General features: G+C 36.0%; 1 protein-coding gene across 6 annotated transcripts in view; it reads right to left on the bottom strand.

Annotated features, from left to right (window-relative positions):
• The window catches only part of UTRN (utrophin), a 505750-nt gene that overhangs the window by 30638 nt on the left and 447467 nt on the right, over window positions 1-27645 (bottom strand). For all 6 annotated transcript variants that reach the window (XM_068550755.1, XM_068550756.1, XM_068550752.1 and 3 more), the window contains 3 exons: window positions 26218-26384; window positions 24927-25038; window positions 4805-4941 (listed from right to left, as the gene is read on the bottom strand). In XM_068550755.1, coding sequence (XP_068406856.1) covers window positions 4805-4941; window positions 24927-25038; window positions 26218-26384 — 416 coding nt within the window. The remainder of the gene's footprint in view (window positions 1-4804; window positions 4942-24926; window positions 25039-26217; window positions 26385-27645) is intronic.

Genomic DNA, 27645 nt, shown 5'->3' on the forward strand with positions numbered 1-27645 from the left:
CACCGCGATGAAGAGTGGCCCCCGCTTGCCACAACTAGAGAAAGCCCTCGCACAGAAACGAAGACCCAACACAGCCAAAAAAAAAAAGCTAGTTCAAACCCTAACCTTTTTTACTGGAGGGGAAGGAAGAGGAGGGAATACTGATGAACGTGGAAATTTAAAATTCTAAAGAAAATTAGTTTTCTAATTAAGTAAAGTCTCCTGCAAAAGCTAATGCTGATTGAAACAAAGAGGAAGGAAAGTTTAAATTATTCTAGATCTACTTGATTCTCCTATTTCTATTACAGATACATACTCAAGAACAAGTTAATGATCTCATTATCTCCTACTGGGAAGCAAAAGTTGATGTCTGAATAGCAAAGATTAAAAGAAGATGGAAGGTCATCTTATTGGGATGGAAAACTGAGACTCTTTGGACCTACTTTCAAAAACAGGCATTTATCCGGTCTGTGTCTGTCAGAACATCTGTACTGTATATAGACTTAATTACCCATGTATAAAATAGATACAACAACAATGAAACAAAACAGTATTATTCAATAGTCTTTTACATCACTTTTCATTAACTCTGAAATATGGATGGTGTCAGGTAAATGATTTGCTATACACTTTCTAAAAAATAGGAACTGCTTGAGAGACCATTTCTAAAATTCAAGTGTGCCACAACATTCGCTGTGAGCGTTAAATGTAAGAAACATGTATTTTTTGATCTTAATTGAACTCAGGAAAGCTTTGTGAAACTGCTTGACTGGTTCCTGTAAGGTTAATTCAGTTAGCACAATAAGTGATTCACTGAACTAAGATAAGAATGGCAGAAAGATGAATTGAAGTTTCTCAAGAGAAAGTTTTTTATATATTGTGAAAATTTCTAAGAAAAGAAATAAAGATTAAAAAAAACCCCAGAAGTTTAGGCTTTACTGACTTCAAAGTACCTTGATGTGCAGAAAAAAAATGTTACGTGATAAGCTTTTTCATTTAATTCTAGAAGAGGAAAACTGGGCAATATTCTCCCTGCATTGTTAGAATCTATGATTAAAGGGGGTTAAAAATAAGACCAATCTATGTGTTAGCCCAGACTTCATAATGCAGCCTATCCCTGCTTTCCAAAGTGGTGTTTGAACAGAGTTTGGTTAATCACACACTAATATGGAAGGAATCAGACTCTACTAAATATACTTAATGTTAACCCAGACTTTCTTTGAAGAACTTCGTGACTCCTTTGGTGCCTTAAATTCTCAGCAGACTGCTCCTCATGCTTCCAATCTTTTTGCCTTCTGAAGTCCATTTCTCCCCAAGCGGAGTAAGTGCAGTCCCAGTGTGCTCTAACATACAAATCTTCAATAGCTCCCCACGGCTCTCAGGTAACCTACAAACACCGTGGCATGGCTTACAAGGTCCTTCATTATCTGGTTCTTGCTTTTCTCTCCATTTTCATTTCTTGTCACGATTTCCAGCTTCCCATCCCAGTTTCTGAAACAATCTTGTCTTCAGGCTTTTGAAAATGTTTGCCTTGGCTTGAAACTCTCCCTCTCCTCCCCAGGCACCAAACACTGAGCCTTTGGCCCTATTACTCTTTCAGTTCTCAGGTTAGCTGTCACTTCCTGCCAGTGCAATGCTCCCACAACCATAATTCCACTTACTATGAGTTGGTTCTTGCTACAGTAAGAACTTAAAAAAACATGAAACTCATCTACTCCACCTTAACCAATACCAGGGAGAGGTGTCTATTTTACTCCTTTTAATCTTCAGGGAAACCTTTTTGGCCAGTAAATCTCACTCAATTCTCAAATTACTTTGTCACTCTTTGAGCCTGTTTCTCAGGTTTATTTTCAACGGTAACTCTTTCATCAAGCTCTACTCATTTATTTTGATTTCTTTTTTGAAAAAAAATTTTGCATAGTTATAAAATTAATCAAATAAGCCTAATCATGGATTTGTTTACCTTCTTTTACTAATATCTAATTTTCTCATAAATCCGCTCCACGCATGCATGTATAATTACTGGATAGGGGATAAGACCTTACATTTTGCAGAGATGAAAGAGAAAGAAGCAAAAGAAAATTCTAATCAGCTTCACATATAACTTCAACACATTTACCACTTTGCTGGTTTTTCTCCAATGTTCTCTTCCCGCAAATAGGAGAATAAATGAAATCAAATTTTTAACTACCCACTCATGTAAATTGTTACACCAGAAGATTAAGTGGCCTTGTACTGGAAAGGGCTCAGTAGAAAAATGAACTATACCAACTCCAAGAACGCATCCTAGGAGTGAAGAAAGAAGAAAACCTGCCCAATGTATCCAGTAGCTCATAAATCTTTTTCAAAAATGATCTTGTGACATCTGACTTAATCTTACACTCCTTCTTTTCTTTCTCTTGTTTTCCTCTCACTGACAATGCTGGTACATTCATGTTAGCTAAAATGAAGCATCTTCAGAGTTACAGCCAAAAATCGTAGCACAAAATTATTTGGCATACTTTTCTGTTCTTTTTTACTTTCACTGAGTCACCCAGAATAGAATGATTGATGTCAGTGATTATTTTGACAGTGAAAGGCAAATTATCAAAATTGCTTAAAAGGAGTTTAAAAGATCTATCTATCTGTATGACTCATATGAAGATGCATATATCTGGGACATAAATGGTCCCAAATGGTTTATCCAAAGAGTGAAAGGCACATCACTACTTCAAACCTATCAAATTATCCTATAAATAAAAGCACTGTGTGATAATTCTATGCTTCAGGCAGTTACTCCAAAGGTTATTTAGATCTGATACCAAGATAAGTAAAATTTTGTCTTTATTAGAAGGTGTTCAGCATAGTTAAGCTATATATTAGATACTAAAACAAATAATGTATTATCATACACTTTTGAAAAAAAAGAAAAAAAATCTACCCACAAAACAGAGGACCAAAGATATAACTTTCCTTATAGATTTTAAGTATTTGAGTAGTGTCCTTTAAATTGAAATCGTTTCAAAAACATTTCTTCTAAAATGTACTGTGGAAAAAATGACTGGGAGGCATATATCTTAAATTGTACAGAATTTGAAATCAATCGAGGTTATCAAAAAGTTTGAATTTCTTGGTATGCTTTAAATGAGTATGTGGTATTTTTATCTACATATACAGCTGCTTTATATTTCTTTCTGCCTGCTCACCCATAATGTTACCTATAGAGGGATAAAAATACCTACTATGCTTTGGCTGTGGTCTTTCTTCTACTTCTTAGCAGTTCAACAAATTGAAAAAAAAAGACTGCACATAAATGTAGCAAAGCCCCTGGTCTATAGGGTTTTATCTGGAAAAAAAAAATGGACTAAATAGTCTATCCCTCTATTTTGACATCTTTGAGACACGGACTGTCATAATATACTGGACGATTACTATTCTCTGATTCTCTCTCATGTACACAATAAAATGAATTATGAGTTTTGAAGGTTAAATGTCAACACATTTTTATACTTCTTATTACAATTTTCTCTACTGTATAATGTAGGAAACTCCAGACTTCACACTTCGGAGCTTCTCTTCTGTAGTTATTTGAGAGGGCATATTTCTGTAACTAGAACTTCACTATTCTTTACAACTAGGCACTCTGGTGATGATTAGCAATAAAAGTTAATTTCCCCCAAGATTCAAGCACAAGAAAATTGCCTTGGCCGGCATATTTATGCTGATATTTTAAAAAAGTGATTCAAAGATTTAAAATTTTATTTATTTTGATCTTGATGTATAATTGTTTAGTAATTTAAAATTTGCTCTTGCATTTCTTCAGGCTCACTTTAAAATTTCTTTTTCTTTTCATTTCAGGCTATAAATTGCTCTTCTCTGCTTTATAATCCCAAAGTAGTTTTGTTACTTGAAGCTTTGTTTCATTTATGTTTGTAAACTCAAATTATATACTTTTAAGAAATTTTGTCTATTTCATGTACAATATAAAGCTGTCTCATTTCGCTGTCTTCATGTTCAAGAAAAAAAGAAATTAGAAATGTAATGTGAGATTTTGATGAGATTTAGTATAGGTATATATCTGAAGCAAGAGATTAAGTATTATTAATAAACTTATATTAAAAATATGTAAAGGGGGACTTCCCTGATGGCTCAGTGGTTAAGAATCCACCTGCCAATGCAGGGCACACAGGTTCGAGCCCTGGTCCGGGAGGATCCCACGTGCCACGGAGCAACTAAGCCCGTGCGCCACAACTACTGAAGACCTCGTGCCTAGAGCCTGTGCTCCGCAACAAGAGAAGCCACTGCAATGAGAAGCACGCTCACTGCAACCAAGAGTAGACCCCGCTCGCCACAACTAGAGGAAGCCCGCGCACAGCAACGAAGACCCAACATAGCCAAAAATAAATAAATAAAATAAATAAATTTATAAAAAAAAAAATGTAAAATGAGTGCAAAACATACTACAAGAAATAGTAAAAACATCCCACAAAGAGAGAAAAATGGAAAATAAATAAAATAATGAAAGAGCATATAATACCACAATTTAAGTATTTTTAAGAATAAAAGAGATGACTAATGCAAAGGCTGACACATTATTACATATTTTAAAAGTTTAGGAACACAGGCAAAATTAAACCTGGAAGTTTTGCTGTGCCGTCAAAAGCAAACAGTCAAAATTCATGTTGTGAAGACTGGTTCCAAGTTTATTTTACCTCTTTTAAAATGAAACATTTTACCAAAACACAAATTCTTTTTTGGTATCAGATTTCTCTTTTGTCACTAACATAAAAGTAGCAGGTATAAGAGCATATACAAATACAAGTTTTAATAGTAAAATTAAACTTACGTCTCTAAGTTGTCACCTTCAAGAACTGTCTGGACAGGCAGGTAGCCAAGCCGAGGATGTTTGGCAAAGTATTTCTTCGATCTGAACTTATTCTTCAGCACCTTTGTGAAGTCCCGTACATCTTCCCCAGATGTTGTCTATGAGGTTGAAAAAATTACACTTTTCTCATTAAAATGGAAGGAGACAACTATCTACAATCAAATTAGAGTAGATGTAAACTGATGCAATTACATGACCACAGTTTCAGTAGCTTTATGTATTTTTGGAATAGTATACAAGGTCATAACACATGGCAATCAGGACTCATCATTAAATATATCCAGCCATTAGTTTACAATTTTAAATTTTCTGTTTAAATTTTAAATTTTCATAAGTAGATAATTTCCCCAATATGTTAAAAATCGGGCCTAAAAGTAAAATTAGTTTTGGCAATGTTATTGGTTGATTCCTTTCACTAAAAAAGCGGCAAAATGTTATTAAACATTTGGTGATGACGAAGTATTCTGGATATTATATGGTTTTAACTAAGGTGAATAAATCAGGGTGAGCTATATATACAGCCTGTACAAGTCAACATAAATTGTAATCTGGAAAAAGAGAAATACGCAAGAGAGAAAGAGCAGGGCCACACTGGTTCTCTATATTGCAAGAAATACTGTCAGATTCTTTGTTCTTTTCCAACCATACAAACATATAATTATTCGACACGGACTAAATTACTAATGGCGATATAAAATGTGCCTTTTTTAAGAAGCAGTTCAAGATGATTAGTTACTAATCATTTAGGGTGAGGTGGGCTGAAATCTACCCCAACCCCCAAGCCCTCATCCACTCAATGAACTGTTCCTCTGAGCCCCAGTTTTCTACTCTGTATCATCAATTCTAGTTTTTTTTGGAAAATGTTAAACAGACATCAACTTTAGTCCTTCTGAAACTGTATTTAAAATATTGATGTGTGCAGAACTGAACTGAAACCTTGGTCATCTGACTCCTACTTGGCTATCCCTTCTACAACTAGACAGACCTCACGCCAACCTCTTTACAAAGCGAAACCAGAGGACTTTTCTATAATAACAAACTGAGTACTAAATATATTGACTTACCTGCCACCTGCTCCCCTCCAGGCCTTGCACCCTCTCCAGTCTGTCTTTTCCCTCATGACAAGCATGCCCAAGACTCATACAAACTTGTTTTGCAAACAGAAGTTTAACAAAATGTAATTATTTTTTAAAACAACTGAATTGAGTCAACCCTTATGTGGTTTTGTTACTTTCCATTTGCTCCCATTCCACCTAAATATGTCTTCTTCTAGTAAACAGTTAAGGAAACTTTTGATTCTCTAAGCTTGCAGAGCAGAGAGAAAACATAAATCACCCAAGCTACTTATACATCAATTTTCACTTTATTTAAAAGGATATGTATAGCAAGCAAAGCCCACATTATCAGTAGGCCTTGCTATCAGACCCACAATGTCAAATCTTTTCCTGAATAACAAAGAAAAAACTATTTAATACCTGCAGTTATATAGATACAGACCTTCCCAAATATAAAGTGTAGAAAATGAGCTATTAATGGGAAAAAAAAAAAAAAATCCAAGGCACTCTGTAGAGGAAGAAGGGTTGCTGTAAGATGATGGTTTGGGGGTATTAAAATCTAACCAGGCAGAACAGGAGAGAGAAGCAGAACACAGTTGGGAGTAAAGAAGGCAATATTTAGAGACACAATGCCTGGCACAGAGAATAAAGCCAAAAGGATATATCACTACTATAAAGGACATTTGGACTTTTAGCAATGGGCATCACAACCACCTATCATTAAGTTTATACATATGTTTATCCTGAATGTTTTGGTAAAGAGAAAAAAAAGGAAGAAGTTTTCCATGATAGAAATACAAAAAGAAGGCTCCATGCAATAATAAGCATTTATGACCCAATTTATTTCTATGTCTGCTCTTAACACACTGTTAATATACAAGGAGATAAAGAAGTAACGGCCTCCAGCTTTTGCTTGGTCCATTTCCATCTGGCAATAAGAAGGTTTTTATTGCTCGGGCCAGTGATTTTCAAGCCATATCCAGGTCTTTAACTCAGGCAGCCCTGAGTGGGGTGGGTGGGAGAAAAGGCCAGGTGGGCAAGGCACCGGGCCACTTCCCCAGTCTGCCTTAGCCAGGACAGCGTACAATACAGTGCCCTTTAGTATATTCATGCCGTTGTGCAACCATCACCACGATCTAATTCTAGAACACCATCATCACCTCAAAAAGAAAGAAAGCCTGTACCGATCAGCAATCATTCCCACCCCTCTCCCAACCCCCATCTCCTCCCCTCAGCCTCTGGCAACCACTAATCTACTTTCTGTTTCTGTGGATTTGTCTACTCTGGACATTTCTTATAAATGGAATCAAATAACATGTGGTCTTTTGTGACTGGCTTCTTTTACTTAGTATAATGTTCTTCTAGCTTATCTCTATTTTGGTTTCAATGTGAACTCTTGCTTGGGAAAAAAATGACACATCATTAAAAGTACAAGTCCAATTCCGCATCACACATTCTTTAGCTAAATACATTCAGGACATGGAAGAACAAAGCAAAACCAACCGACCAACAAAAAACCCTTCTCTCTCCCACAAAAAACAAACAAAAAACACCTACCTGCCTCCCAAAAACTTATAGCAGGGGTTTCAGATAATGCTCAAATTTGATATTTAGAAAAAATGAGTGCATTCTCATATACAGTGCTAATGAGGAAAAGAAACTACCACCAGCAGTTGTAATCTAAGGGCACTAAATTCACTAACGCCATAAACTTTATGCAATATTAAAAGGAAAAGTGAAAAGTAATTCATCCCACAGGAATGTGATTCTTTAGCTGGGATAGAGCCAAGGAAGTGAATTATGCCTATTTTCTCACCAAAAAAGGTTAAAATAGGGTATTCCCTGGCAGTCCAGTGGTGAGGACACTGCACTTCCAATGTTGGAGATGCAGGTTCGATCCCTGGTCAGGGAACTAAGATACTACTGCATGCCGCATGGCGTGGCCAAAAAAAAAAAAAAAAAAAAAGGCTTAAATATATTTGTACATATTTGGTCTAATTTCCTATCTAATAACAGTACCTAATATTTCTCTGTTTGAAGGTGCTAGAGCAACGGTTTGGTAAAAAGCTAAACAGAGGACTACCCACCTAGCATAATGAATATCATCAAACTCAACTCTGTCTCCATGCTAGTATGGAGACAGAGTTATTCTTGTTCTTTTTAAAGCAAACAACTATTGATATTATGATATGAAGATGAAATCGAAAGGATCATTCATTACTACAGAAATCATCCAGCATGTTAAGTTATCCACACATTTCTCGAAAGACTAGGTTTTCACTTATTGCTGTAAGAAAAGAAATAAAAAGAACAAAAGACTTTGTAGATCTCATTAGATGTAACGAGGGTAATATATTAGCACACAAGTCTCACCTTATAAATAGCTTTCCTTCAATCTTTTTTTTTTTACTATCAAGGGCAGTGAGAGTATCATCACTATTTTGACCCAAAAGAAAACTGACACTAAGGCTTTCAGGGATTCAGATTGACAAGGTCAGTAAGGCAAGAGCTGCTCTTGCAAACCTGGGTCTTTTCACCACACCAGAGCTACATCACCTCTCCAAGAAAAACGGAACAGTCTTAAGTTTTGTAAGAAAAAGAAGCCATAGCCATTGACTAAACTATTATTACAGTCTGAATTTTGCCTTTATTTTAAATAAAGTACTACTAAGATATCCTGTGGCTGATTTTTACAAAATTTATATTGAAATGTCATTTTATAACTTTTAAATTGCATATATAAGAAATGCTCAGTGCAAGTACAATTAGAAAAAAAAAATACACATGGAAGAGAAAAAAGAGAAAAATTAAAATTGCCAGCTCTTCTGTCACCCAGAGATAACCACTCTTGAAATGGTTGTAACTGGACTGTTTTATTTTTTAATCCTTTTTATTGCAAAATAAAACACAGATATATAAAACTATATGCAACAGGCACCTGGTTTAATAAAATAAATTATATGGTGAATATGATCCAGTCAGGAAATTGAACTTTGTTGGACATTTCACAAGCCTCATTCCAGTCCTAACCCCTTCCCACCTCCCTAAAACCAGCATCCTCACTTTTATGATAATAACTTCCTTGTGTTTTCAAAATAGCTTCATCACTCCAATGTCTGTCCTTAGATACTAGAGTTTAGTCTAGCTCATTTTTTAAAATCAGATATATTTTAAGTCACTTTTAATCTACCAGATTTCTTCTTCATACTTCTTCATACTTGCCATTCTTCATACTTCTTCATACTTGCCATTTCATTACAATTTATCTGTTGGAAACTCAGGCAATTCAACCTGTAAACTTTTCAAGAGTAGGATTTTGCTGGTTGCATATCTTTGGTGCAGTTTAGCATGTTCCTTTGGATATCCTGCAAATTGGCAGCTGGATACAGAGAATGCATGAGACTCAATGAGACTCAGGTTTGCTCTTTTGGCAAGATTATTGGTGGTGTTTGGTAGGATTATAGCAAACACATGATGTGTGGTCATCTCTCTTACATAATCCTAGTAGCTTTCATGCTAAATGCCTATATCCATCCAACGAGGGCTTTAAAATGGTGATATTCTAATTCTACCGTTCATTTTTAGTTGAAAACAAATCTTAAGGACATCCCCTTCATCCATTTAGTCACTCAATAGTACAGTTCATTCAGGAAAGGCAGGATTACGTGTTTGATTTTTCTCTTTTATTGACCAATTTTCCCTGTAATGAATTGGTTTCCTACCATCTTCCAAAGAAGACCAATTTTTAAATTATTTTAAGATATCATTATGAATTCATAGATTAACATATTTGATGAGTTTTGATCTATTGCAATTACTGTTGACCCTTGAACAACATGGGTTTGAATGACGTGGGTCCACTCATACACAGATTTTTTTCACTAAATATGTACTACAGCACTACACAAACCGTGGATGTGGAGGGCCCACTGTAAAGTTATACGTGGATTTTCCACTCTCCAGGGGGTTGGTGCTCCTAACCCCCGAGTTGTTCAAGGGTCAACTATATTATCATTATTGAAGCTCAAACTGTCCTATCTTTGACCAGTAGGAGCCTCTTCCTTGTTGTCCCATTTAGTTTAAGTTCTACTGGTAACAATATAGTTAATGCTCTCCATCAGTCCGTAGGATGTTATGTCTCTAGTTACTTTGGTTGCCTAAGCCTGGTCTCTAATAAATTCCCTAAGAAGTGCTCATAGGACCAATATTACCTGAGCTCTTCCATGTTGATGATGCATTTCCTGTGTCCTTTGCTAGTTACTAGAAAGTTGGTTTTTCTGGATATGAAATTCTTGGCTCATATATTTTTCCCTTGAGCTGCTTAAGTATGTTCCTCCATTTTCTTTTGGTATAAAGTATTGCAAGTTGAAAAGTCTGATGGTTATTTAATTTTCTTTCCTTTTTAAGTCATTTTTTCCTTTTGTTTAAATGACCAAAGGATTTTTTTTTTTATTTTAAAGTCCATTAATTTTACCAGAATATGCCATAGTGTTGATCATTCTGAGTTAGTGTTCTCAGGCATAATATACTCTTTCAGTATACAGATTCACTTTTTCTTGTTCTTCCGGGTTTTTTTTTTTTTTTTGAGGGAGGAAAGATTTTCTTCAAAAAATTTTTTTTGGAAGTAGAATTGATTAGTTTTCCTTCTTTTTAAATTTTATTTTATTTTATTTTATTGTTTTATTTTTTATTTTTGGCCCCCCCATGAGGCATGCAGGATCTTAGTTCCCCAACCAGAGACCAAACCCACACCCCCTGCGGGGAAGCGCCGAGTCTTAGCCACTGGGACACCACGGAAGTCCCTTTAATTTTTATTTTTAGGGTTTGTTCTACCTTATCTTGGGTTTCTTCTTCAGGGACTCATATTATCCATACTTTCAGTCCTTTTTTTTTTTGCCTATCTTCAGTATTTGTCATTTTCTCTTGAATCCCTTATATTGCTTTCTTCACTTCGTTTTTTTTTAAATTAATTAATTAATTAATTAATTTATATTTTTGGCTGTGCTGGGTCTTCGTTTCTGCGCGAGGGTTTTTTCCAGTTGCAGCAAGCGGGGGCCACTCTTCATCGCGGTGCACGGGCCTCTCACTATCACGGCCTCTCGTTGCGGAGCACAGGCTTCAGACGTGCAGGCTCAGTAGTTGTGGCTCACGGGCCTAGTTGCTCCGCGGCATGTGGGATCTTCCCAGACCAGGGCTCGAACCTGTGTCCCCTGCATCGGCAGGCAGATTCTCAACCACTGCGCCACCAGGGAAGCCCTTTCTTCACTTCTTTTTAAGTTTTAAGATTTGCCTCTTATTCACCTTCTACTTCTTTTATGGTGTTTATCTGTTCTGTTTATTAAGACTAAAATTAATTAGTCTTAATTTCTGAAATTATTTTTCTTTTATTTCTAACTCTTTCCTATGTTCTGTCACCCCAAAATATGCCAAAGGGGCATACTGATTAGTTTAAATTAAAGTTGATTGAGAAACAGCCAGGGCAAGAACAGTCTGACCCCTACTCTTTGTCCCCCTGAAAGCAGGAAATAATCTCCCATGTAAAAGGTACCCTTCCTACACCAGGACACAGAGAAACATCCTTATCGCTAGAAATAGGGAATTCAAGGCTGAGAAAGCTGCGTGAACCATCTGCTTAGATTCTTCAGTAATTGGTAGCAAAGCCTTAATTTCTTTGTCTTGTCAGTTCTTCACAAAGTTATTGGGTTTTTTTGCCTAAAAGGTACAAAACTGCCTGCTTCGGTCATTTCTTTGAGTCTCTCGTATGCACAAAATTAAACTTTGATTTTCTCTTGTTAGTCTGTCTCATGTCAATTTAATTATTAGACCAGTCAGAAGAACCTAGACGGGTAGAGGTAAATTTTTTCCTCCCCAACAATATGTTGCAAGTTTTGTGACTGGTGGTGGTTTGTTACCACCTAGATTTATTTGGGGGATATCCCATTACCTAGTTTTGTTGTAAATATTATCCAGAGGTTCGGTTTTGCTGTCTAGATCTCTGTCTCTTTTTATGTAACTACTTTACAAATGGGAAGAAAATGGCAAAGGCAGAAGAGATTGAAAACTCTGAAGCCACTGCTACCACCATCTCCCCCAAATCCTTCTGGACTCATTTTTAACAAGCACATAAGAACTCTCACATCCAAATGAGGCCTGTCCTTCAAATTGTCATTTTTGGGAATCAAATGAAGGTGACTCACTGTGAAAAACATTTAAAAACTGAACCTACACAGACAAGTGGGTATGTGAATACTTTAAAATATACTTTCCTCTGTTATGCTGCTATTAAGAAGCAGTGAGATAATAACGAAAACTTATTTGGATAATGCTAAGTAGTTAGTTCTTGACTTGCTCCCCACCAACTAGTACAAATCAATTATTTAAAAAGTGTTGCTGAATTATAAAATGTAGCCTGGGGTAAGTCTGTCCATGTAACTCTCTACCCAAATCCCAAAAACTCCTGTGTAAGCTGGTATGAGATGATTTTTCACTCTTGAGTTCTATTTTGCCAACCAAAGTTGGGGGTATTTTAAATTTTCCTCTGTTTTACTCCTTGATTGGGAACAAATATAGACTTCATATAGAGCAAAATTTAGAGTTAGAGAACTACAAATAAAAAAACAAAACCATATTCATTTTAAATCTCCTCAAAATTTCTTTGGTCAATTCATGACTTGGGATGGCACTGTTACCTAATTCCTTAACAAATACTCCCAACATTAGACTTTTAACTTAACTACAAATATGCATAAGTTATAGACAGAGGAAAACAAGGAAGAACAAGGAGGAAAACCAAGATTACACAAGAAACAACACAGTCTTTGGCACATGAGTAGAATAATTATTATTATTTGGATCATACACAAATACAAAAATCATTGTTGAACAACACCCTCATTAGCAGGAATTACGTCTTACATATAGAAGTCAATAGTCCCAAACGATAGATGCATACTTCTAAAGAGAACATTTCATTATCATAGGGCTTATCTTAAAGATGTTCCAATAGTTTTTTAAAAATTGCAAAACAATCTCTCAGTTTTGCTTTAAGTTTCCTAGATTTCAACAAGTTGAAATTCAGACACACTGAATTCTATAGGTAGGATGAAATTAGTAAGATAAGCTCAGAGTGTTTCCAGTTCTAATGGAAAAATATGAAACTAAAGTATTAGCATTAACAGAATCATCAAAGGGTCAAGAATAAGTAATGAGTCATCCAAAGTAAAATGGATTTTGCTCAAATGTCACCTTAAAAGCTAACAACAGGGCTTCCCTGGTGGCACAGTGGTTAAGAATCTGCCTGCCAATGCTGGGGACACGGGTTCGAGCCCTGGTCCAGGAAGATCCCACATGCCACGGAGCAACTAAGCCCGTGTGCCACACTACTGAGCCTGCATTCTAGAGCCCGTGAGCCACAACTACTGAGGCCGTGTGCCACAACTACTGAAGCCCGCGTGCCTAGAGCCCGTGCTCCACAACAAGAGAAGCCATCGCAATGAGAAGCCTGCTCACCGCAAAGAAGAGTAGCCCCCACTCGCCGCAACCAGAGAAAAAAGACCCCAAGCAGCATCGAAGACCCAATGCAGCCAAAAATAATAAAATAAAATAAAATAAAATAATTTAAAAAAAAGCTAACAACAATCTAAATGCACTCAACTTACTGGGAAAATAATGTAAAGTGGGCAAGAACCGAAAACCCACCTTAGGTTGCTGAGATCAGAGAAAGAGCAATGAGGCTGTGCTTTCAGCATACTGGCAAACATTCCAAGTCTCATCTGAAGAAGTAAGACTGCCAGAAACAAACTACACTAACTCAATGGAGAGCTTTCCAAAGAATGAATCAGCATTTTCTATATTTGATGTTTATAGTCTTATTAACACATTGATGCTGGCAGGGGTGGAGAGGGGTGGACAAAACAACTATTTCTAGTTTTTTCCTTTGTTCTTTTTGTTTTTGTTTGTTTCTTGCCAACCATATACAGTTGTAAAGAAAAGATGTTACTTCACTTTTAACTTTAAAAAGAAAACTTTTTCTATTTTTTCAGTAGAAAACTGATTTTTCTACATTTTCTAAAAATACTGAAAATATGAAATCTTGGGGTTTTTCTATTTTATTTCTTTTTTTATACAGCAGGTTCTTATTAGTTATCTATTTTATACATATTAGTGTATATATACCAATCCCAATCTCCCAATTCATCCTACCACCCCCCGCCCCCGGCTTTCCCCCGTTGGTGTCCATACTTTGTTCTCTACAACTGTGTCTCTATTTCTGCCTTGCCAACAGGTTCATCTGTACCATTTTTCTAAATTCCACATACATGCATTAATGTACGACATTTGTTTTTCTCTTTCTGGCTTACTTCACTCTGTATGACAGTCTCTAGGTCCATCCACGCCTCTGCAAATGACCCAATTTCGTTCCTTTTTATGGCTGAGTAATATTCCATTGTGTATATGTATATATATACATATATATACATATATATATACACACACACACATATATATATATATATATACACACACCCCACATCTTCTTTATCCATTCGTCTCTCAATGGGCATTTAGGTTGCTTCCATGACCTGGCTATTGTAAATAGTGCTTCAATGAACACTGGGGTGTATGTGTCTTTGAATTATGGTTTTCTCAGGGTATATGCCCAATAGTGGGATTGCTGGGTCATGCAGTAATTCTATTTTTAGTTTTTAAGGAACCTCCATACTGTTCTCCATAGTGGCTGTATCAATATACATTCCCACCAACAGTGCAAGAGGGTTCCCTTTTCTCCACACCCTCTCCAGGATTTGTTGTTTGTAGATTTTCTGATGATGCCCATTCTAACCTGTGTGAGGTGATACCTCATTGTAGTTTTGATTTGCATTACTCTAACAATTAGTGGTGTTGAGCAGCTTTTCAGGTGCCTCTTGGCCATCTGTAAGTCTTCTTTGCAGAAATGTCTGTTTAGGTCTTCTGCCCATTTTTTGATTGGGTTGTTTGTTTTTCAAATATTGAGCTGCATGAGTTGTTTATATTTTTTGGAGATAAATCCTTTGTCCGTTGATTCGTTTGCAAATATTTTCTCCCATTCTGAGGGTTGTCTTTTCATCTTGTTTATAGTTTCCTCTGCGGTGCAAAAGCTTTTAAGTTTCATTAGGTCCCATTTGTTTATTTTTGTTTTTATTTCCATTACTCTAGGAGGTGGCTCAGAAAAGATCTTGCTGTGATTTATGTCATAGAGTGTTCTGCCTATGTTTTCCTCTAAGAGTTTTATAGTGTCTGGCCTTACATTTAGGTCTTTAATGCATTTTGAGTTTACTTTTGTGTATGGTGTTAGGGAGTGTTCTAATTTCATTCTTTTACATGTAGCTCCCCAGTTTTCCCAGCACAACTTACTGAAGAGACTGTCTTTTCTCCATTGTATATCCTTGCCTCCTTTGTCATAGATTAGTTGACCACAGGTGTGTGGGTTTATCTCTGGGCTTTCTATCCTGTTCCATTGATCTATATTTCTGTTTTTGTGCCAGTACCATATTGTCTTGATTACTGTAGCTTTGTAGTATAGTCTGAAGTCAGGGAGTTTGATTCCTCCAGCTCCGTTTTTTTCCTTCAAGATTGCTTTGGCTATTCGGGGTCTTTTGTTTCTCTGTACAAATTTTAAGATTTTTTGTTCTAGTTCTGTAAAAAATGCCTTTGGTAATTTGATAGGGATTGCATTGAATCTGTAGATTGCTTTGGGTAGTATAGCCATTTTCACAATATTGATTGTTCCAATCCAAGAGCATGGTATATCTCCCCATCTGTTTGTGTCGTCTTTGATTTCTTTCATCCGTGTCTTATAGTTTTTCTGGTCTTTTACCTCCTTAGGTAGGTTTATTCCTAGGTATTTTATTCTTTCTGTTGCAATGGTGAATGGGATTGTTTCCTTAATTTCTCCTTCTGATCTTTCGTTGTTAGTGTATAGGAATGCAAGAGATTTCTGTGCATTAATTCTGTATCCTGCAACTTTACCAAATTCACTGATTAGCTCTAGTAGTTTTCTGGTGGCATCTTTAGGATTATCTATGTATAGTATCATGTCATCCACAAACAGTGAGTTTTACTTCTTCTTTTCCAATCTGTATTCCTTTTATCTCTTTTTCTTCTCTTATTGCTGTGGCTAGGACTTCCAAAACTATGTTGAATAATAGTGGTGAGAGTGGACACCCTTGTTTTGTTCCTGATCTTAGAGGAAATGCTTTCAGTTTTTCACCACTGAGAATGTTGTTTGCTGTGGTTTGTCGTATATGGCCTTTATTATGTTGAGGTAGGTTACCTCTATGCCCACTTTCTGGAGAGTTTTTATCATAAGTCGGTGTTGAATTCTGTCAAAAGCTTTTTCTGCATCTACTGAGATGATCATATGGTTTTTACTCTTTAATTTGTTAATATGGTGTATCACATTGATTGACGTGTATATATTGAAGAATCCTTGCATCCCTGGGATAAATCCCACTTGATCATGGTGTATGATCCTTTTAATGTGTTGTTGGATTCTGTTTGCTAGTATTTTATTGAGGATTTTTGCATCTATATTCATCAGTGATATTGGTCCGTAATTTTCCTTTTTTGTAGTATCTTTGGTTTTGTATCAGGGTGATTGTGGCCTCGTAGAATGAGTTTGGGAGTGTTCCTTCCTCTATAATTTTTTGGAAGAGTTTGAGAAGGAGGGGTGTTAGCTCTTCTCTAAATGTTTGATAGAATTCAACTGTGAAGCCATCTGGTCCTGGACTTTTGTTTGTTGGAAGATATTTAATCAGTTTCAGTTTCATTACTTGTGATTGGTCTGTTCATATTTTCTGTTTCTTCCTGGTTCAGTCTTCGAAGGTTATACCTTTCTAAGAATTCGTCCATTTCTTCCAGGTTGTCCATTTTTTGGGCATAGAGTTGCTTGTAGTAGTCTCTTATGATGCTTTGTATTTCTGTGGTATCCATTGTAACTTCTCCTTTTTCATTTCTAATTTTAGTTTTATTGCTCTTTGCTATTGTTTTCTTTGTTTCTGTTTCATTTATTTCTGCTCTGATCTTTATGATTTCTTTCCTTCTACTATGGGTTTTGTTTATTCTTCTTTCTCTAGTTCCTTTAGGTGTAGGGTTAGATTGTTTATTTGAGATTTTTTTTGTTTCTTGAGGGAGGATTGTATTGCTATAAACCTCCCTCCTAAAACTGCTTTTGCTGCATCCCATAGGTTTTGGATTATTGTGTTTCTGTTGTCATTTGTCTGTAGGTATTTTCTGATTCCTTTTTGATTTCTTCAGTGATTTCTTGGTTATTTAGTAACGTATTGTTTAGCCTCCATGTGTTTATGTTTTTTACTTTTTTTTCCTTGTAATTGACTTCTAATCTCATAGTGTTGTGGTCAGAAAAGATGCTTGATATGATTTCAATTTTCTTAAATTTACTGAGGCTTGATTTGTGACCCAAGATGTGATCTATCCTGGAGAGTGTTCCATGTGCACTTGAGAAGAAAGTGTAATCTCCTGTTTTTGGATGGAATGCCCTATAAATATCAATTAAGTCTATCTCGTCTATTGTGCCATTTAAAGCTTGTGTTTCCTTATTAATTTTCTGTCTGGATGATCTGTCCATTGGTGTAAGTGAGGTGTTAAAGTCTCCCACTATTATTGTGTTACTGTCGATTTTCTCTTTTATAGCTGTTAGCAGTTGCCTTATGTATTGAGGTGCTCCTATGTTGGGTGCATATATGTTTATAATTGTTATATCTCCTTCTTGGATTGACCCCTTGATCATTATGTAGTGTCCTTCCTTGTCTCTTGTAACATTGTTTATTTTAAAGTCTATTTTATCTGATATGAGTATTGCTACTCCAGCTTTCTTTTGATTTCCATTTGCATGGAGTATCTTTTTCCATCCCCTCACTTTCAGTCTGTATGTGTCCCTAGGTCTGAAGTGGGTCTCTTGTAGACAGCATATATATGGGTCTTGTTTTTGTATCCATTCAGCAAGCCTGTGTCTTTTGGTTGGAGCATTTAATCCATTCACGTTTAAGGTAATTATCGATATGTATGGTCGTATGACCATTTTCTTAATTGTTTTGGGTTTGTTTTCATAGGTCCTTTTCTTCTCTTGTGTTTCCCACTTAGAGAAGTTCCTTTAGCATTTGTTGTAGAGCTGGTTTGGTGGTGCTGAATTTTCTTATCTTTTGCTTGTCTGTAAAGCTTTTGGTTTCTCCGTCGAATCTGAATGAGATCCTTGCCAGGTAGAGTAATTTTTGTTGTAGGTTCTTCCCTTTCATCACTTTAAGTATATCCTGCCACTCCCTTCTGGCTTGTAGAGTTTCTGCTGAGAAATCAGCTGTTAACCTTATGGGAGTTCCATTGTAAGATATTTGTTGTTTTTCCCTTGTTGTTTTTAATTATTTTTCTTTGTCTTTAATTTTTGTCAATTTGATTACTATGTGTCTTGACGTGTTTCTCCTTGGGTTTATCCTGTATGGGACTCTCTGCGTTTATTGGACTTGGGTGGCTATTTCCTTTCCCATGTTAGGGAATTTTTCGACTATCATCTCTTCAAATATTTTCTTGGGTCCTTTCTCTCTCTCTTCTCCTTCTGGGACCCCTATAATGCGAATGTTGATGTATTTAATGTTCCAGAAGTTGAAATTTTGTTTTATATCCCTATATATTAACCAGTATTGACAAGAACATACTTGAACCTGATACTTTAAAAGTAACATGAACTTGTTTAAAAACTGCAAAAATGCAATACAAATCTGTTTTAAGTGTTGTTAACTTTTTTTAAAAAAAAAATTTTTTTTTTATCTTTGGCTGTGTTGGGTCTTCATTTCTGTGCGAGGGCTTTCTCTAGTTGTGGCAAGCGGGGGCCACTCTTCATCGCGGTGCGCGGGCCTCTCACTGTCGTGGCCTCTCTTGTTGCAAAGCACAGGCTCCAGACGCGCAGGCTCAGTAGTTGTGGCTCACGGGCCTAGTTGCTCCGCGGCATGTGGGATCTTCCCGGGCCAGGGCTCAAACCCGTGTCCCCTGCATTGGCAGGCAGACTCTCAACCACTGCACCACCAGGGAAGCCCTGTTGTTAACTTTTAATAAGCTGTTTCCGGTCCTCCTCTCTTCTCACCAAAATCTCAACAAAACTATCAGAACAAACTAGTCCTGTCCAAACTCAGTTCATAAGCAGAGAATTTTGCAATGATTCCATCCCCAACAATTTGAATGCTGGGAGTAGCTCATATTGCTGACCTTTCTAGCAACAAAATTTTACAAATATCTCATCCCTTCTACCTGAGCTAACATGACTCTCAAACCATCTTCCTATCTGGGCTAATGCTTCAGTTCCTGATAGCTATATTTACCAATGGGTAAGTATTCTCTCTATTGACTTTCCCCACTTCCCCACTTTTCCTACATGGATTGGGCCACTGCCCCTCAGCAGATGCATACAGCCTCTAATTACTTTTCTTTCCTGTTAGCTGTTAGCATGAGTCTGTATTCTACTTATGAACACATTCCCCTACATGTTGTTCATAACTGCAATTTCATATTGCAGTTATGAACGAGATGAGTACTGTTGCTCCCATGATAACACCATCTCCCCTACAATCCTCTCCATCATGGGCTGTAAAATCAAAGGCCAAGAATAAAGGAGGTTTACACTATTTCCCCCTTAGCCTCAGCTTTAACATCTACTAAAACCGATATGCCTATCTGTTCCCCTTCGACAGCACTTGGCCAGATGCCGCTATCATCTGTCACTTCTAAAGACAAACTGATGATCTTCTAAACACCATCTCACCTCCAAAACCTCCTATGTCCCACTTCTATCACGTACTGGGGTCTGGCCACACATCAGGCTTCATCATAACTCAAAACATCTTTCAATCCCAAATCTTTAACTTGGAAAAAACTTTCACTAAATCAAACCTTCTGACTGTTACTCCTAATTCTTGCCCCCATCATCTTGATCTCTAGCCCCTCAACCCCCTTTGGTTTCTTCAACATGAGGATAGCCCAAATCAATCCCAGTACCATTAACACCTTTGAATCGTGTAGCTCGTGGCCTTCAATTCTACCTACCATCTTTTAATTCCAAAGCCGTTGAGCAATGATGGAGTCACAGACTGCAAATCCTTGCCAACCAACTTCAGCTGCACTCTTGTGGCAATGGAGCTGTCAATTTACTCACTTCTTGGTGACTCATGCTTGCCCCCAGTAGCATTTCCAAGTGGTTTCCCTTTTCATTCATATTTAACCCTATCCAGCTCTCTTTCACTGTCAGCAACTGCATGAACTCTTATAAGTCATATGTGAAATTCATCACCCTCGCTCTCTAATTTAAAGAACTATCTACTTTATGCCCTAACATATAAAAACGCTTCTAATTTGAATTAAATTTGGTTATTTACAACAGAGAATATAGACTTTTTAAAAAAAGATCCAATTACGGTAATTTTCACTGTGAAATTAAATGATCATAAACTCTTATTCCAATAAAAAAGAAACTTAAAATTTGATATAAAATGTAACTATTTTTAGAATAAATGTTAATCCCAGAATTCAAACATACAGTGCATGGGTAACAAGAAAAAAATTTGAATATTATCTTGATCCATAAGCTTACTTATTCTTCAAAAAATATATATAGTCCTGTTCAATCTGTCCACATAAAGACCTCTTTTTCTCCTTCATTATATTTTTTCTGTATCTCTAGTCCCCAGGAAAATGCCTGGTATATAACAGGTACTCAACAAATATAATATTCCAGCAAGCATACAGAAAATTCCCCAAATGGAGTTAAACCACTAAATCCATGCCACTAACTTTGAACAAATCACTTACCTTCTCTAAGACTTAGTCTTTTTTTAAAAAATAAGGATGAGTTAATTTCTTAGACTCTTTCCAGCTTTAATATTCTATAAATAGTATTTATAATGTCATATATGAGCACATTTAGCTTTTAAGTACCAGAATTAACTAAGCATAGTAAGAAAAGTATGAGTCATCCTTGTCCCAAGGAATTAAAAAGATAGTTGAGGAGGCAAAAACACCAACACAGAAAACAATACAAGATAACACAGAATCAAATACTAACTGGTAAAGTAGGGGCTACTGTTAGAGGCCACAGAATGACGTGTTTTGGTGAGGGGAAGCTGGAAGAATTTGGGAAGATTTCACACACAAAGTAAGAGTCAAGCTGTTTTTGTGAAAAAGTGGGATTTGAATGAATGGAGAGACAATGGTAACAAGCATTAAATATAGTCTATGTCATGTTGTCTGTTTTAGATGAACTCTTTTTGGGCCTAATGAAAGAATTTTAAATGTACGAATTTGGATTATAGAGTGGTAAGGGGAAAATAAGAGTTTTTAAAAAATCATTTCCTAGCAAAAGAAAAATTCTACTTCATGTCTGTAGATAAATGTTTTATTATCAATTTCATAAAATACTTTCATAAATTATGATAGCTAATTCATACACCATTAGTCTTTCTACATCTAAAGACAAACACCATCATAGATAATAAGCTGATATGTTTCAAGAAATATTTCTTGAGCTTTGAGGGTTTAAAATAAGACTTTTAAACTTCAGAAAGTTTTTAACGATAGAAACATTCAGAATCAGCTGGAAAACAAAATTGAACAGGAAAGAAATCAAGTCAGTAATATGACTAGAGCATTTTCCTAACCACAAACGGAGATGCACTATGAGAAATGCCAACATCAGGATTTATACAGAAAGGTCTAATCCATTTAACACTTAAGCAGTGCTTACTATGACTGCCTTGAAAAATTCATATTTGAGTTCATTTTTTAAGGCAGACACCAGATGAGTTTAGGGAACGTTGAGTAAAAGATGAAGGCACCGTAAATAAAGCTCACTTAAGAAAGTAATTTTGGAAAGCAGTAAAATCAAGTAATTCATTACAATTTGAATTTAACAGTATGCCTTTCAAAGATTCAATTTATACATATTTCTAGTCATTTTATCAAAAGTTCTGGGATCAAATGCAGAAAATAACCTGTCCTAAGAGATGATTTATGAGTAGGCTGCTGATTAAGATCACTACACAGGGCTGTCCTGGTGGCGCAGCGGTTAAGAATCCGCCTGCTAATGCAGGGGACTCGGGTTCGAGCCCTGGTCAGGGAAGATCCCACATGCCGCAGAGCAACTAAACCTGTGCGCCACAACTACTGAGCTTGCACTCTAGAGCCCAAGAGCCACAACTACTGAAGCCCGCGCGCCTAGAGCCTGCGCTCCGCAACAAGAGAAGCCACCGCGATGAGAAGCCCGCGCACTGCAACGAAGAGTAGCCCCCGCTCACCGCAACTAGAGAAAGCCCGTGTGCAGCAATGAAGACCCAACGCAGCCAAAAATAAAATAAAAATTAATTAATTAATTAAAGAAAAAAAAAAAAGATCACTACACAAACCCCAGAAAGGGGCAAAAAACCTCCCAAAGCACATCTGCAAAAAGGAAGCCATCCCGTACAATGCAGGGTAAGCTGTAATCTTAGATATGATAATGGTGACTTTGCAAAGACTAGGTAACAAGAAGAGCTTTGGGTAACTTACAGATTTTATTTTAAAATGATAGCTGGGGAGTGAAATTCATCAGCATATCAGTGATTCTCAAGCTCACCCCCACTGACCATAGATTGATGTTGAAGAGATGTAGATTTCAAATTGTGTGGGTACTTTGCAAGATCATTTTCAATTACTGTATTTAAGACCAAGGAAAATAGTAATTTTATACACCTTTACTGACGTTATACATCTTTAAATATGTAGTCATTTTTTATACATCTTTAATGTATACTTACCTTATGATTTTTCCCATTTTGACATTAGTTCTTTATCATCAGTTTCCTAAATTTCTAGCTCTGATCATGCAAATTTCAATACTATATTTCTCCCCAATTCAAACACCTTACAGTGACCAGCAGGGTCTGCACAGCTTGATATCTGCAATTCTCTTTCATTCCATCTCTTACCAATCTCATTCTCCCTTTTGTGAAGGGAGAAATCCACTCTTTGTGAAATCCACTCTAGTTTCTTTCTGTTCCCTAGCCATTCTCACCTCTTCCCCACCCCCAGCTCTGTGGTTGTGTGACCTGTGCAGCTGCACAGGGTCCCACACTCAGAGGCTTCCTGAGCTTGGCTTAATGCTCTGTTGTTGCCATCTTGAAAGTCACAATAAATTTTTAGCAAGGGGGCCAACAAGTTCATTTTGCTCTGGCTTTTCAAATAGCCAGTGCTACCTACCACACCCCCCTTGGGGAATAATAAGCTCCACTTTCTTCTGTGCCCTAATCATGCCAACCTCTTCCTCACCTCCAGACCACCGTGCTGGATCCTTTTTCCGAAATACCCTTCTATACCAGTTCTTTACACAGCTGATTCTTTCTCATCCTTCAAGCTCAACTAAAATGTTAATTTCTCTGAAAGACCTTTCCTGATTTCTTTATCTAAAGTGCCTCCTCTAATATTCTACCTCACTATCCATTTATTTCTTTAGAGGCACTTACCACAATCTGTAATGATCTCGTTTATTTGTTTCCTTGTTCTCTGTCATACATCTCCTCCTCTTAAACAGAGTAGCAGGAGAGTCAGTAATCTTGTCTATCTTAGTAGTACACTGATGAATTATCAGAGCCCAAAACAGCATCCGACACATGGTAAGTCCTCAATACTTTTGTTGAGTGAATGAATATGTTAATCATAGTAATAAATGGTGCTTCACAAATTTTCTTGGGATATTTTTTCCTAGTTAAAGTTATTATGCGCTATGAGTATTTCATCTATTATAATTCAGCAACATTCTAGAGATTTTTTTCTCCACATATACGATACCTATTTATTTGAGATAAGATACCTAAGAATGTGAGTGAGATTTATATGTGTATATTTTGTAAGTATTGCTGCCTTTCCGCCAATTTATGACCCAAAAAGCAACTCAATTCCCTAAACCAAAGAAAAGGTACAGCTCTATGAATAAATTTTGGTTCACTATTAGGAAAGAAGCTAAAAAATAGCGATCAACAGAAAATGAAGATAACTTCAGAAAAAAATATTTTAGATCGACGGAACAACAGGAATCAATATCCAATACTAGTGAGGCATTAACAAAGTGTGATAATAATGTAAAGTGGTATAAACCTCTTTTGGAAAATAACTTGACATGAGGTATTTTGGCCATTGACCCAGATCATCTACTTCTAAGTGCTTTGACCCAGATCATTTCCATCTATGGAAATGTAATTTATGTAATATATGGAAAGAGCTATTTTCACAATAATATTTATGAGTGTTGCTTATAAAATCAGAAAACTGAAAATAAACTAAATGTCCAAATTTAACAGAATGGTTAGATAAATTATAGTAATTCACTCAATTAAACATTCTATAACACAGAAAGATTATATTGCAGGACAACATGGGGGAATACTTACTATACAACATGTTCAGTGAAAAAAGCAGTAATAAAATTATAGAAATATGAAAATAAAATATTAAAATCACTGATATGGAAGAATATTGCTAGGTAGTTTATTGAGGAGCTAGATTTATGAATTTTTTACTTTCTCCAATTTTCTACATTTTTGTTAATGTAAATACAATAAACATATTTTAAGTATGTCTAAAGAAACAATTTCTCATCACATAGTATTATTTTCAATGTAGGTCAGTGTGAGCTCTTAAAAGAGTTTGCAAAAAAAAAAAAAAAAAAGAGTTTGCTACCAAGAATGCGAAGTTTAATATTAAAACACAGATGTAAATAAAATTTAATAAATTAATTTTTCTGAAAAAAGTATAATTGTTCTGTGCTAATAAATTCAACATAATATATTTGCTTAAAAGAAAACAAAACAACAAAAAATATATGGTTAAGTGATCTTGAAAGGGATTTTTTTTCCAAATAAAGTTAAGTCTAAATAAACTGAATACTTTTAGACACTAGCTAGTTCAAAAGCAGTATGTTAAAGCAAAACCAAATAAACAAACACTGGCTCAGTACTCACAGGTATACAGTATTCCACCATTGGGTAATGTAATTTGTGACCTTTTGCTGTTCGACCCGAAAAAAAGCAACTCTGGCAGACATCATAGTTAAAATGCTTTAGGCTTCTATACCTAGAGAGAAGAAAGGAAAATTCATTGGCTTGAAAGCCTATTATATCGTCCAAAACACTCACTTGTGGTAAGGAATTTCATTCGTCCAACTCACCATGAAAATAAAAGTTATATTGGCTACAAATGTGGAATTTGCTTATTTAGTATTTTAGCTACAAATTAGAACAAAGAGAATCTTAAATTTCACAAAGGAAATTAAGGAAACCATCTCCCAAGTGAGAAAAAAAGCTAATTTTTGTAGTTGAAGTCTCTAAAACATGTTTTCATCTGTTTCAACATAATGAGAAGACAAATATCCACGCAAAACGAAAGAAGAAAAAAGAGATGTTTATTAGCTTGACACATCAAAATTTAAATTATCACTTATAAATAAAAAATGAGTTTCAGGGCTTCCCTGGTGGCGCAGTGGTTGAGAATCTGCCTGCCAATGCAGGAAACACGGGTTTGAGCCCTGGTCCGGGAAGAGCCCACATGCCGCGGAGCAAATGGGTCCGTGAACCACAACTACTGAGCCTGCGCGTCTGGAGCCTGTGCTTTGCAACAAGAGAGGCCGCGATAGTGAGAGGCCCGCGCATCGCGATGAAGAGTGGCCCCCACTTGCCGCAACTAGAGAAAGCCCTCGCGCAGAAACGAAGATCCAACACAGCCATAAATAAATAAATTAATTAATTAATTAAAAAAAAAAATGAGTTTCAAAATTCCCTGACAAAGGCTTCTTGTGTGAAAGTCGGGTTAATGTACTTCATGCCAAACTTGGCTGAAGTAACATGAAGTCATTTGATTACTTCTCAGTTAGTATTTAAATGCTAAACTCCTGCTTACCAAGTTTGACCCCAAAGTCTTAGAAAATCACCAATTTCCATCAGGGTCATATATGTATAATGAGTCATGCAATTATTATGCATGAACACTTCTGTAACCTATGTAAATAGAAACTCAGAAAGATCTCTGGTTCTGGAGCAAAACAGTATAAATAACAATAATAAAATAAGCTTCACATATTGGTTATTTGAGGGAATGCCATTTTCAGATGGACTGAATGTGCTAAAAGCATCCTATTTCTTCAGAAGGCAAACCCCCAAATGAGAATAAGTGGGAAGGAATGATGGACATACACTGAAACTATACAAACAGAACAGAAAATAGCCTCCTACCACCACTGGTAGTAAATCAGCCTACCTGAAGCCAACAATTGGACATTCTTTACAGATGTTGCATTTGGCCTGATGCTTTGCAGTCTCAGCTGCTGCCACTCGATGTAGAACCGGCAGCCAAACCATGGACTGTGGTTCCAGACGCATCCAGTCTACAAACTCTTTCACACTTATCTCTGGCTTGTTGTTATTCTGGTGAAGAAACAAAAATGTTAAAAGTGAAGAAAATGCCTTCATTTAAATTGCAGCAGGTGTTGTTGCTTCAAAATCTTCTGAAAATCTGTATAAAAGTAAAAAGAGAGTTTATATAACTCTTTCTAGGTCAGTTAAATCACTAAATATTTAAGGTTCTTCAAGGAAAAAAAAATTCTAAAATTTAAAAAGAGAAAAAGAAGAAATTGTCATATACGAAGAAGAAAAAAATCGCAATACCTTAATAGACTTAGATTTAAAAAACAAAATCAAAACCCACACAATTCTAGGTACTCTTCACATAGATATTTTAAAACTATAAAACTCATTTATCTAAAACAGTAAACATTTGAGAAAGTAAAGACTCACTGATAACTTCCTAAACTTGAAGGCCATTATAAATGCCAATAAAAACTGTTATCTCTTTGTCCTGCTCCAGTCCTGTTACATCATACCAGGAGCACATTACGATGAATATATTTTGCAGGATTTCCAAATGTATCAATGATAAATTGTATAAAATGTCTTGGTCTCTCTTTAAATCTTAACACTAAGTAATTTTCACTTGTGCAAAGTTAAATTCGTACCAATGTCCTTCTCCTGCTGTTGTCAAGGTCATTCTATGAACCAGAACATATGAGAATCATATTTAGAATTTTCACTTGGTATTTTTTGTATCTCTAAAACAAGAAAAAGGGCCATTATAAAATGTAATAAACCATAACATCAGTTCTTCTTAAAGAGATGGTGTGAGCATTTTTTTCCCTCAGCAATGATAAATCACTAGACATGCCTTGGCAAAATATCTGTAGGCTTGTACTTTATGCATACTTATAACATCGGTAGAAGCATTTCTAAAATGCTTTTCTACACAGTAAGCATCAAAAAAGAAACTAACGTGCTTTTCCAGTTTAATGTCAGTAACTTAGATCAGTATAAAACTTGTGTACATCATTCTCCTTTTGTACATATGTTCTCAAAGAAAAGAGTGCAATTTCAATAACGTCTTTAATTTACATTTTTAAAAAATCTTGCCTACAAGGAGGTCAGGGCATTTTTATTCATTTATTTAGCAAACATCTATTAAGTAGCTATGATGTTCAAGGCACTGTACATAGGGATACAATAGTAAAAAGATAGAAACAGTCCTTGTTCGTGGAGCTTAGGTTTATATAAAAGGAAAAACCACTAAACAAGTAATTATATAATTCAGTATGTTTTTATTATCAATTTTAATGAGCATGATAAGAAGGCAGAGGAG

This window comes from Eschrichtius robustus, chromosome 9 (assembly GCF_028021215.1).
Source record: "Eschrichtius robustus isolate mEscRob2 chromosome 9, mEscRob2.pri, whole genome shotgun sequence".
Lineage (NCBI taxonomy): Eukaryota > Metazoa > Chordata > Mammalia > Artiodactyla > Eschrichtiidae > Eschrichtius > Eschrichtius robustus.